Source organism: Salmo salar, chromosome ssa17 (genome assembly GCF_905237065.1).
Source record: "Salmo salar chromosome ssa17, Ssal_v3.1, whole genome shotgun sequence".
Taxonomy (NCBI): Eukaryota; Metazoa; Chordata; class Actinopteri; order Salmoniformes; family Salmonidae; genus Salmo; species Salmo salar.
In genome coordinates this window covers 23,655,369-23,668,488 of record NC_059458.1, presented here as the reverse complement: position 1 = coordinate 23,668,488, position 13,120 = coordinate 23,655,369, and the positions used below count along the sequence as shown (strand labels likewise).

Here is a 13,120-nt window from a genome sequence, read left to right as displayed (position 1 = left end):
CAACTGACCTACCCGTCTCTGTCTCGTTGTAGTTTGATGGAGTTCTTGAGAATCAAGGACAGGTGAGAATTTAACTCAGCAGACAAGTCACTATGTTACTCTAAATGCAGTTTTATAAAGTCACCCTAACCCTTATTTCCTTTTCTCCAGGGAGGACCAGGTATTCCCGGCCGGGCAGGATTCCCAGTACGTATCAATACAACACTGCCAATGAACACACACAGTGGAGACATTTACCTTTACTGTTTCAAAAGATATTTCACAGTTGAAACACACTAAATTGTGTAACGGACAGTTCTGTACTAGATGTATGTTGGGGATTGCGCCCCAAAATATTTTATAACATGTTAATGGAACATTTAAAAAATATATATTTCACAGTTGAAACACCTTAATGGTGCTCCCTAATATTTCAAAAAACAATGCTGTACGGCCTGCTAGTTGTATGTTGAAAACTGCCTAAAACATGATTTTATACACTAGTTGTATATTGAAAACTGCCTAAACATGTTAATAGAACTCTCTTTTAAAAATATACACACAAGGTTGTTATTTATACTAGAGGTTGACCGATTAATCGTAATGGCCGATTAATTAGGGCCGATTTCAAGTTTTCATAACAATCGGAAATCGGTATTTTTGGACGGCGATGTTTTTATTAATTTTTTTACCTTTATTTAACTAGGCAAGTCAGTTAAGAACACATTCTTATTTTCAATGAAGGCCTAGGAACGGTGGGTTAACTGCCTTGTTCAGGGGCAGAACGACAGATTTTTACCTTGTCAGCTCGGGGATTCAATCTTGCCTGCTAACATGAATTTCTTTTAACTAGGGAATATGTGACACTTCTCTTGCAACAGAGTCAGGGTATATGCAGCAGTTTGGGCCGCCTGGCTCGTTGCGAACTGTGAAGACTATTTCTTCCTAACAAAGACAGCCGACTTCGCCAAACGGGGGATGATTTAACGAAAGCGCATTTGTGAAAAAAGCACAATCGTTGCACGACTGTACCTAACCATAAAAATCAATGCCTTTCTTAAAATCAATACACAGAAGTATATATTTTTAAACCTGCATATTTAGCTAAAAGAAATACAGGTTAGCAGGCAATATTAACCAGGTGAAATTGTGTAATTTGTCTTGCGTTCATTGCACGCAGAGTCAGGGTATATGCAACAGTTTGGGCCGCCTGGCTCGTTGCGAACTAATTTGCCAGAATTTTACGTAATTATGACATAACATTGAAGGGTGTGCAATGTAACAGGAATATTTAGACTTAGGGATGCCACCCGTTAGATAAAATACAGAACGGTTCCATCTTTCACTGAAAGGAAAAACGTTTTGTTTTCGAGATGATAGTTTCCGGATTCGACCATATTAATGACCTAAGGCTCGTATTTCTGTGTGTTATTATGTTATAATTAAGTCTATGATTTGATAGAGCAGTCTGACTGAGCGGTGGTAGGCAGCAGCAGGCTCGTAAGCATTCATTCAAACAGCACTTTAGTGCGTTTTGCCAGCAGCTCTTCACTGTGCTTCAAGCATTGAGCTGTTTATGACTTCAAGCCTATCAACTCCCAAGATTAGGCTGGTGTAACCGATGTGAAATGGCTAGCTAGTTAGCGGGTGCGCGCTAATAGCGTTTCAAACGTCACTCGCTCTGAGACTTGGAGTAGTTGTTCCCCTTGCTCTGCATGTGTAACGCTGCTTCGAGGGTGGCTGTTGTCGATGTGTTCCTGGTTCAAGCCCAGGTAAGAGCGAGGAGAGAGACGGAAGCTATACTGTTACACTGGCAATACTAAAGTGCCTATAAGAACATCCAATAGTCAAAGGTATATGAAATACAAATTGTATAGAGAGAAATAGTCCTATAATTCCTATAATAACTATAACCTAAAACTTCTTACCTGGGAATATTGAATACTCATGTTAAAAGGAACCACCAGCTTTCATATGTTCTCATATGCAAGGAACTTAAACGTTAGCTTTCTTACATGGCACATATTGCACTTTTACTTTCTTCTCCAACACTTTGTTTTTGCATTATTTAAACCAAATTGAACATGTTTCATTATTTATTTGAGGCTAAATAGAAAGGGGGGGGAATCGGCAGCGGCTTTTTTGGTCCTCCAATAATCGGTATCGGCGTTGAAAAATCATAATCGGTCGACCTCTAATTTATACTGATTACAACTTCTTCTGTAGGGGCCTATGGGACCAAAGGGAGATACAGGAGAGCCTGGACAGCCAGGATACGCAACTAAGGTCTGGTAATAACTTAATTCATTCATATCTTGTTTTCTGTACAGTACAGGGAAAATTGCATGAAGTATTGACATGTCTCCACCCTGTGTCCTGTCCAGGGGGAGAAAGGAGAACCTGGTATTATCATGGGGCCTGATGGAAGACCCATGTACCTGGGAGGGCTGGGGTCTCAACCGGTGAGAAAAACCACACACTAGATTTATAGTTGGTAGAAATACTGTATGTTATGTTTGTCCATCTCTTTTATATGTGCCATGCCACATAACATTTTTATACCCTTTGACCTCTGTGTGTGCAGGGAGAGAAGGGACTCCCGGGACCTGAGGGACCTCCTGTAAGTACTCTCATTTAACAGTGACATGCTTTGGTTGATTAGCCATCGATAACCATGGATGTACTGTATATAGTTCTCTGTTTCTTTAGGGTCCATCTGGTAGATTTATATTCTTCTCTGTCACTATAGGGTCCAGCTGGTAGATTTATATTGTTCTGTCACTATAGGGTCCAGCTAGCACAGTGAGGGAAAAAGTATTTGATCCCCTGCTGATTTTGTACGTTTGCCCACTGACAAAGAAATGATCAGTCTATAATTTTAATGGTAGGTTTATTTGAACAGTGAGAGACAGAATAACAACAACAAAAAATCCAGAAAAACGCATTGATTTGCATTTTAATGAGGGAAATAAGTATTTAACCCCCTCTCAATCAGAAGGATTTCTGGCTCCCAGGTGTCTTTTATACAGGTAACGAGCTGAGATTAGGAGCACACTCTTAAAGGGAGTGCTCCTAATCTCAGTTTGTTACCTGTATAAAAGACACATGTCCACAGAAGCAATCAATCAATCAGATTCCAAACTCTCCACCATGGCCAAGACCAAAGAGCTCTCCAAGGATGTCAGGGACAAGATTGTAGACCTACACAAGGCTGGAATGGGCTACAAGACCATCGCCAAGCAGCTTGGTGAGAAGGTGACAACAGTTGGTGCGATTATTCGCAAATGGAAGAAACACAAAAGAACTGTCAATCTCCCTTGGCCTGGGGCTCCATGCAAGATCTCACCTCGTAGAGTTGCAATGATCATGAGAACGGTGAGGAATCAGCCCAGAACTACACGGGAGGATCTTGTCAATGATCTCAAAGCAGCTGGCATCATAGTCACCAAGAAAACAATTGGTAACACACAACGCCGTGAAGGACTGAAATCCTGCAGCGCCTGCAAGGTCCCCCTGCTCAAGAAAGCACATATATACATGCCCGTCTGAAGTTTGCCAATGAACATCATCTGAATGATTCAGAGGACAACTGGGTGAAAGTGTTGTGGTCAGATGAGACCAAAATGGAGCTCTTTGGCATCAACTCAACTCGCCGTGTTTGGAGGAGGAGGAATGCTGCCTATGACCCCAAGAATACCATCCCCACCGTCAAACATGGAGGTGGAAACATTATGCTTTGGGGGTGTTTTTCTGCTAAGGGGACAGGACAACTTCACCGCATCAAAGGGCCGATGGACGGGGCCATGTACCGTCAAATCTTGGGTGAGAACCTCCTTCCCTCAGCCAGGGCATTGAAAATGGGTCGTGGATGGGTATTCCAGCATGACAATGACCCAAAACACACGGCCATGGCAACAAAGGAGTGGCTCAAGAAGAAGCACATTAAGGTCCTGGAGTGGCCTAGCCAGTCTCCAGACCTTAATCCCATAGAAAATCTGTGGAGGGAGCTGAAGGTTCGAGTTTCCAAACGTCAGCCTCGAAACCTTAAAGACTTGGAGAAGATCTGCAAAGAGGAGTGGGACAAAATCCCTCCTGAGATGTGTGCAAACCTGGTGGCCAACTACAAGAAACGTCTGACCTCTGTGATTGCCAACAAGGGTTTTGCCACCAAGTACTAAGTCATGTTTTGCAGAGGGGTCAAATACTTATTTCCCTCATTAAAATGCAAATCATTTTATAACATTTTTGACATGCGTTTTTCTGGATTTTTTTGTTGTTATTCTGTCTCTGACTGTTCAAATAAACCTACCATTAAAATTATAGACTGATAATTTCTTTGTCAGTGGGCAAACGTACAAAATCAGCAGGGGATCAAATACTTTTTTCCCTCACTGTAGTTGCATCATATCCGTTTCCCCATAAAGACCCATTCAGACCGTCCACCCTTCCTGAAGGCGTTCTTATGTCATTTCCTCTGCATCTGTCTCCCCTCCTCTCTGTCTCCCCCTCCTCTCTGTCTCCCCCTCCTCTCTGTCTCCCCCTCCTCTCTGTCACCCCTCCTCTCTGTCACCCCTCCTCTCTTTTTCCCTCACTGTAGATTTATTTTATTCTCTGTCACTATAGGTTCCAGCTGGTAGATTTATATTGTTCTGTCTCTATAGGGTCCAGATGGTAGATTTATATTGTTCTATGTCTCTATAGGGTCCAGATGGTAGATTTATATTGTTCTGTCTCTATAGGGTCCAGATGGTAGATTTATATTGTTCTGTCTCTATAGGGTCCAGATGGTAGATTTATAGTGTTCTGTCTCTATAGGGTCCAGATGGTAGATTTATATTGTTCTGTCTCTATAGGGTCCAGATGGTAGATTTATATTGTTCTGTCTCTATAGGGTCCAGATGGTAGATTTATATTGTTCTGTCTCTATAGGGTCCAGATGGTAGATTTATATTGTTCTATGTCTCTATAGGGTCCAGATGGTAGATTTATATTGTTCTATGTCTCTATAGGGTCCAGATGGTAGATTTATATTGTTCTGTCTCTATAGGGTCCAGATGGTAGATTTATATTGTTCTGTCTCTATAGGGTCCAGATGGTAGATTTATATTGTTCTGTCTCTATAGGGTCCAGATGGTAGATTTATATTGTTCTGTCTCTATAGGGTCCAGCTGGTAAATGTATATTGTTCTCTGTCTCTATAGGGTCCAGCTGGTAGATTTATATTGTTCTGTCTCTATAGGGTCCAGATGGTAGATTTATATTGTTCTGTCTCTATAGGGTCCAGATGGTAGATTTATATTGTTCTGTCTCTATAGGGTCCAGATGGTAGATTTATATTGTTCTCTGTCTCTATAGGGTCCAGATGGTAGATTTATATTGTTCTGTCTCTATAGGGTCCAGATGGTAGATTTATATTGTTCTATGTCTCTATAGGGTCCAGATGGTAGATTTATATTGTTCTGTCTCTATATGGTCCAGATGGTAGATTTATATTGTTCTCTGTCTCTATAGGGTCCAGATGGTAGATTTATATTGTTCTGTCTCTATAGGGTCCAGATGGTAGATTTATATTGTTCTCTGTCTCTATAGGGTCCAGATGGTAGATTTATATTGTTCTCTGTCTCTATAGGGTCCAGAAGGTAGATTTATATTGTTCTGTCTCTATAGGGTCCAGATGGTAGATTTATATTGTTCTATGTCTCTATAGGGTCCAGATGGTAGATTTATATTGTTCTGTCTCTATAGGGTCCAGATGGTAGATTTATATTGTTCTATGTCTCTATAGGGTCCAGATGGTAGATTTATATTGTTCTCTGTCTCTATAGGGTCCAGATGGTAGATTTATATTGTTCTGTCTCTATAGGGTCCAGATGGTAGATTTATATTGTTCTATGTCTCTATAGGGTCCAGATGGTAGATTTATATTGTTCTGTCTCTATAGGGTCCAGATGGTAGATTTATATTGTTCTATGTCTCTATAGGGTCCAGATGGTAGATTTATATTGTTCTCTGTCTCTATAGGGTCCAGCTGGTAGATTTATATTGTTCTATGTCTCTATAGGGTCCAGATGGTAGATTTATATTGTTCTATGTCTCTATAGGGTCCAGATGGTAGATTTATATTGTTCTATGTCTCTATAGGGTCCAGCTGGTAGATTTATATTGTTCTGTCTCTATAGGGTCCAGATGGTAGATTTATATTGTTCTGTCTCTATAGGGTCCAGATGGTAGATTTATATTGTTCTGTCTCTATAGGGTCCAGATGGTAGATTTATATTGTTCTCTGTCTCTATAGGGTCCAGATGGTAGATTTATATTGTTCTGTCTCTATAGGGTCCAGATGGTAGATTTATATTGTTCTATGTCTCTATAGGGTCCAGATGGTAGATTTATATTGTTCTATGTCTCTATAGGGTCCAGATGGTAGATTTATATTGTTCTGTCTCTATATGGTCCAGATGGTAGATTTATATTGTTCTCTGTCTCTATAGGGTCCAGATGGTAGATTTATATTGTTCTGTCTCTATAGGGTCCAGATGGTAGATTTATATTGTTCTCTGTCTCTATAGGGTCCAGATGGTAGATTTATATTGTTCTCTGTCTCTATAGGGTCCAGAAGGTAGATTTATATTGTTCTGTCTCTATAGGGTCCAGATGGTAGATTTATATTGTTCTATGTCTCTATAGGGTCCAGATGGTAGATTTATATTGTTCTATGTCTCTATAGGGTCCAGATGGTAGATTTATATTGTTCTCTGTCTCTATAGGGTCCAGATGGTAGATTTATATTGTTCTCTGTCTCTATAGGGTCCAGATGGTAGATTTATATTGTTCTATGTCTCTATAGGGTCCAGATGGTAGATTTATATTGTTCTGTCTCTATAGGGTCCAGATGGTAGATTTATATTGTTCTATGTCTCTATAGGGTCCAGATGGTAGATTTATATTGTTCTGTCTCTATAGGGTCCAGCTGGTAGATTTATATTGTTCTGTCTCTATAGGGTCCAGCTGGTAGATTTATATTATCTCTGTCTCTATAGGGTCCAGATGGTAGATTTATATTGTTCTGTCTCTATAGGGTCCAGATGGTAGATTTATATTGTTCTGTCTCTATAGGGTCCAGATGGTAGATTTATATTGTTCTATGTCTCTATAGGGTCCAGATGGTAGATTTATATTGTTCTGTCTCTATAGGGTCCAGATGGTAGATTTATATTGTTCTGTCTCTATAGGGTCCAGCTGGTAGATTTATATTGTTCTATGTCTCTATAGGGTCCAGATGGTAGATTTATATTGTTCTGTCTCTATAGGGTCCAGATGGTAGATTTATAGTGTTCTGTCTCTATAGGGTCCAGATGGTAGATTTATATTGTTCTGTCTCTATAGGGTCCAGATGGTAGATTTATATTGTTCTATGTCTCTATAGGGTCCAGCTGGTAGATTTATATTGTTCTGTCTCTATAGGGTCCAGCTGGTAGATTTATATTGTTCTGTCTCTATAGGGTCCAGCTGGTAGATTTATATTGTTCTGTCTCTATAGGGTCCAGATGGTAGATTTATATTGTTCTCTGTCTCTATAGGGTCCAGCTGGTAGATTTATATTGTTCTGTCTCTATAGGGTCCAGATGGTAGATTTATATTATCTCTGTCTCTATAGGTTCCAGATGGTAGATTTATATTGTTCTGTCTCTATAGGGTCCAGATGGTAGATTTATATTGTTCTGTCTCTATAGGGTCCAGATGGTAGATTTATATTGTTCTGTCTCTATAGGGTCCAGATGGTAGATTTATATTGTTCTGTCTCTATAGGTTCCAGATGGTAGATTTATATTGTTCTGTCTCTATAGGGTCCAGATGGTAGATTTATATTATCTCTGTCTCTATAGGTTCCAGATGGTAGATTTATATTGTTCTGTCTCTATAGGGTCCAGATGGTAGATTTATATTGTTCTGTCTCTATAGGGTCCAGATGGTAGATTTATATTGTTCTGTCTCTATAGGGTCCAGATGGTAGATTTATATTGTTCTGTCTCTATAGGGTCCAGATGGTAGATTTATATTGTTCTGTCTCTATAGGGTCCAGCTGGTAGATTTATATTGTTCTATGTCTCTATAGGGTCCAGATGGTAGATTTATATTGTTCTGTCTCTATAGGGTCCAGATGGTAGATTTATATTGTTCTGTCTCTATAGGGTCCAGCTGGTAGATTTATATTGTTCTGTCTCTCTATAGGGTCCAGATGGTAGATTTATATTGTTCTGTCTCTATAGGGTCCAGATGGTAGATTTATATTGTTCTATGTCTCTATAGGGTCCAGATGGTAGATTTATATTGTTCTCTGTCTCTATAGGGTCCAGCTGGTAGATTTATATTATCTATGTCTCTATAGGGTCCAGCCGGTAGATTTATATTATCTCTGTCTCTATAGGGTCCAGATGGTAGATTTATATTGTTCTCTGTCTCTATAGGGTCCAGATGGTAGATTTATATTGTTCTGTCTCTATAGGGTCCAGATGGTAGATTTATATTGTTCTCTGTCTCTATAGGGTCCAGATGGTAGATTTATATTGTTCTGTGTCTCTATAGGGTCCAGCTGGTAGATTTATATTGTTCTGTCTCTATAGGGTCCAGATGGTAGATTTATATTGTTCTCTGTCTCTATAGGGTCCAGCTGGTAGATTTATATTGTTCTGTCTCTATAGGGTCCAGATGGTAGATTTATATTGTTCTGTCTCTATAGGGTCCAGATGGTAGATTTATATTGTTCTGTGTCTCTATAGGGTCCAGATGGTAGATTTATATTGTTCTGTCTCTATAGGGTCCAGATGGTAGATTTATATTGTTCTGTCTCTATAGGGTCCAGATGGTAGATTTATATTGTTCTGTCTCTATAGGGTCCAGATGGTAGATTTATATTGTTCTCTGTCTCTATAGGGTCCAGATGGTAGATTTATATTGTTCTGTCTCTATAGGGTCCAGATGGTAGATTTATATTGTTCTGTCTCTATAGGGTCCAGATGGTAGATTTATATTGTTCTGTCTCTATAGGGTCCAGCTGGTAGATTTATATTGTTCTGTCTCTATAGGGTCCAGATGGTAGATTTATATTGTTCTGTCTCTATAGGGTTCAGATGGTAGATTTATATTGTTCTGTCTCTATAGGGTCCAGCTGGTAGATTTATATTGTTCTCTGTCTCTATAGGGTCCAGATGGTAGATTTATATTGTTCTGTCTCTATAGGGTTCAAATGGTAGATTTATATTGTTCTGTCTCTATAGGGTCCAGATGGTAGATTTATATTGTTCTGTCTCTATAGGGTCCAGCTGGTAGATTTATATTGCTCTGTTTCTATAGGGTCCAGATGGTAGATTTATATTGTTCTATGTCTCTATAGGGTCCCCATGGTCCAGCTGGTCTAAAGGGAGATATAGGCATGCCAGGTAGACCGGTAAGTATCTCTGTTCAGCTATCAGCCAAGTGGTGGTCCTCTATAGTTCAGTTGGTAGAGCATGGTGCTTGCAATGCCAAGACAGTGAGTTCGATTCCCAGGACCACCCATATGTAAAAATATATGCACACACGCTTTGAATAAAAATGTCTGCTAAATGGCACTGAAGTGGGACTTAGAAAGGTTCCAAGTGTGCTATTTCCCATACAGTATTAACACACTGGTGATGTACTGCTGCTGGATCTAAACCAGTGTGTTGGTTACAGGGTCGTCCTGGGTTGAATGGTGCCAAAGGAGAGAGGGGGGATTCAGCTGGAGGGACTGGAGGATATGGAGTAAGTATGACACCGCTGGTTGGTGATTGATGGGATTCAGACATGAAAGACTGTTGGGATGCAACCCAGAGGTCAGCATGTCAAATCATTCCTAAAAGCAGTGGTATGGTTAGACCGTCATGACCCAGACAGGGCATCAGTTTAACCCAGATTGATCCATGTTTTTAGGGTCCTCCAGGACCACCTGGCCCACCCGGACCCCCCGGGCCAGCAGTACCTCTGGACAGGTTCAATGTGAGTAGATGTCTGATCCACTATTGCATCTTTCCCAGACGTTGGTGTTGTGATACAGTTATATGCTGTAGTCAGTCAGGTTGTTAAAACCCACAAAGTCACTAATGTGGGTTTACAAATTGATATGGTCTCTTTCCAAGGTACAGTAGTGTAACTCTTCTCCCCTTTGTTCTGTTTCACACTCAGAGGTATGATGATGTCTCACGGTTATATCCTGGTAGGTCAACTCATTCTCATTGGCCAGTCTCACACCATGACATAAAACGTTACATGTAAAACGATGTCATGTGTTCGCTTACATGTTGGCCTTTTTCCTCCACCCATCAGACTCCAAAGGAGAGAAAGGTGATCGTGGAGTACCAGGAATACCTGGGGTACCAGGTACAGTAAAACCAGCTAGTTATTTACTAACGCTGGCCTTAGGTGTACCAACACATGAGATTGAGCTGATTGAACTCACGTTTTATCGTCTCCACTCTAGGTCTCACGTCCAACTTTGACATCTACACCTTCAAGGTAAGTGACGTAACTACAAAGGCGCTCGACACTCACAACCCGCCATGCGTCTGTATGTGTTTGACGTGAGGTCAAATGTGTCCCTGCAGGAGGAGATGAAGGGAGAGAGAGGAGACTCGGGGATGAAGGGAGAGAAGGGCGAGCCAGCCGGAGGATATTATGGTGGAGGTTACGGTGGACAGGGTGGTCAGCCTGGACCTCCAGGACTTCCAGTAAGAATAACCACTGAACTCAAAAGACATGTAGAATGGAATTCAATTAGAAAGTTTTAATGAGCCAGACAAATATCTATCTGATCTATCGATCTCCAGGGGCCAAAGGGAGAGTCCATCATCGGTCCTTCAGGGCCCCAGGGCCCTCCAGGTAACCCAGGAAGAGGGTACGAAGGCAGGCAAGGGAACCCAGGCCCACCGGGGCCCCCCGGACCTTCAGGATCATCCTCCTCACCTGGAGCCTACAGGCCAACACAGAGTGAGGCGTACTCTCTCACACACACACTCATACATACAGTACATAGGCAGAAACACAACTTTCTGGTGACATGAAGTACAGTAGCGCCTTGGTTAACAGCTTCAATGAATGTGATCTTTTTACATCTCAGCCATCAGCATCCCTGGACCTCCGGGCCCTCCTGGCCCACCTGGAACTGATGGACACTCCTCTGGGGTGAGTCTGTTAACCCCTCCATTCCTAGTGTAGTGTCTAGGAGGTTAGGGCCTGTTTCTGGACGGAGCCTCACTGTGATGACATATACACCACTTCCAGGATGTGGCATCATTTAGCTCCTTGTCGTCCACGTTTGAACAGGTGATGGTGCTGAGGTCATATGACACGATGACAGCCACGGCCAGACGACAGGCAGAGGGGACGCTGGTGTATCTGGTCGACCAAACAGACTTTTACATCAGAGTACGAGATGGCTTCCGGCAAATCCAGGTGCAGTGTTTACCAGTGTAATGAATGCAAGCCACTATATTTATAAAATACAACACCTTGATCCTTTGTTAATGTTTACATGATTAACTTGGAAGTTTTACCTTTCAGCTTGGACCATACATAGCTTTACCCCCTGAACAGGTAAGTCCTTGGAAATGTGCACTTGAGAAATGCTGACAATACACTATTGTGACAGTGAGGGAATCACTTCATGAAGTTATTAATCACATTAGTGAATCTTATTGACATGATTTCTCTGTCTGTATCCATCTGCAGGGTAATGAGGTAGCAGCTGTCGACCCTCCTCCAGTGGTCTACTACCAGCCAGATCATCCCTCCAACACGGCCACAGAGCAACCCCCCAGACAGCTAGACCCCCACCAGCCACAGCCTGAGGGACAACAACCTGTTTACCCCGACCCACGTTACCCGACTCACCCGGATCCACGCTACCCAGCCCAGCCGGATCCACGCTACCCAGCCCAGCCGGATCCACGCTACCCAGCCCAGCCGGATCCACGCTACCCAGCCCAGCCGGACCCACGCTACCCAGCCCAGCCGGACCCACGCTACCCAGACCAGCCGGACCCACGCTACCCAGACCAGCCGGACCCACGCTACCCAGCCCAGCCGGACCCACGCTACCCAGCCCAGCCGGACCCACGCTACCCAGCCCAGCCGGACCCACGCTACCCAGCCCAGCCGGATCCACGCTACCCAGCCCAGCCGGATCCACGCTACCCAGCCCAGCCGGATCCACGCTACCCAGACCAGCCGGATCCACGCTACCCCTCACATTCAGACCCCAGATACCCCTCACACACTGATCCACGGTACCCCAGTTATACAGACCGCCAGCACAACCCTGACCCTGTTCAGCCGGTCCGGCCCCAGCCAGCCCCTGTCCCACAGAACCCGGTTTACTCAGACACCCGCTACCCGGTAACCCCACAACGCAGACCCAGACCCCCTGAGACCCCCAGCCACCAACACACGTCAGGCCCAAGCGTGAGTAGCCAGTGATTTAAATGTCATAAATGTAACCTAAAAACTTGCCACTGCTGAAATACTTCTGATCGTGGATGTGATGGGAAGCACGTTTTTAAAAGCAGACTTTTCTTCTTCTTCTTTCCTTCTGCAGATTCACCTGGTCGCCCTGAACGCCCCCCAGGGGGGTAACATGCGGGGTATCAGAGGGGCAGACTTCCTGTGCTTCAAGCAGGCTCGGGCCATCGGGCTGAAGGGAACCTTCCGGGCTTTCCTCTCCTCCAAGCTCCAGGACCTTTACAGCATCGTCCGCAAGTCAGACAGGGACCGCATGCCCATCGTCAACCTGAAGGTACGGTACTGTCGCCAAAGACTGAGATGCATTTCCAGCTTCATTCAGAATCCCAGTATCATTCCATATCATTTAAGTAATTGGCAGAAACCGTCCCTAACCATTTGTATGTCCCCTCTATAGGACGAGGTCCTGTTTGACAGTTGGGAGGCCATCTTCAGTGACTCAGAGGGCAGAGTGAAGGACAACGTACCCATCTACTCCTTCGATGGCAAAGACATTTTCACAGACGACACATGGTGATAAACTACACTCCTACATATTACTCACAATACACAAAATATCAAAACCTGTCTTTTTACAACATCCATAAGGAGGCATTGATAAGTTATG

The 13,120-nt window shown here is 42.9% G+C and overlaps 1 protein-coding gene across 5 annotated transcripts in view; it reads left to right on the top strand.

Annotated features, from left to right (window-relative positions):
- Positions 1–13,120, top strand: part of LOC106593309 (collagen alpha-1(XVIII) chain) — an 81,677-nt gene that overhangs the window by 60,988 nt on the left and 7,569 nt on the right. For all 5 annotated transcript variants that reach the window (XM_045699109.1, XM_045699106.1, XM_045699107.1 and 2 more), the window contains 19 exons: positions 33–62; positions 151–186; positions 2,206–2,265; positions 2,364–2,441; positions 2,564–2,599; positions 9,374–9,427; positions 9,694–9,762; positions 9,931–9,996; positions 10,183–10,213; positions 10,324–10,377; positions 10,478–10,512; positions 10,602–10,724; positions 10,824–10,983; positions 11,114–11,178; positions 11,320–11,448; positions 11,557–11,589; positions 11,725–12,456; positions 12,590–12,787; positions 12,911–13,026. In XM_045699109.1, coding sequence (XP_045555065.1) covers positions 33–62; positions 151–186; positions 2,206–2,265; positions 2,364–2,441; positions 2,564–2,599; positions 9,374–9,427; positions 9,694–9,762; positions 9,931–9,996; positions 10,183–10,213; positions 10,324–10,377; positions 10,478–10,512; positions 10,602–10,724; positions 10,824–10,983; positions 11,114–11,178; positions 11,320–11,448; positions 11,557–11,589; positions 11,725–12,456; positions 12,590–12,787; positions 12,911–13,026 — 2,105 coding nt within the window. The remainder of the gene's footprint in view (positions 1–32; positions 63–150; positions 187–2,205; positions 2,266–2,363; positions 2,442–2,563; positions 2,600–9,373; positions 9,428–9,693; positions 9,763–9,930; positions 9,997–10,182; positions 10,214–10,323; positions 10,378–10,477; positions 10,513–10,601; positions 10,725–10,823; positions 10,984–11,113; positions 11,179–11,319; positions 11,449–11,556; positions 11,590–11,724; positions 12,457–12,589; positions 12,788–12,910; positions 13,027–13,120) is intronic.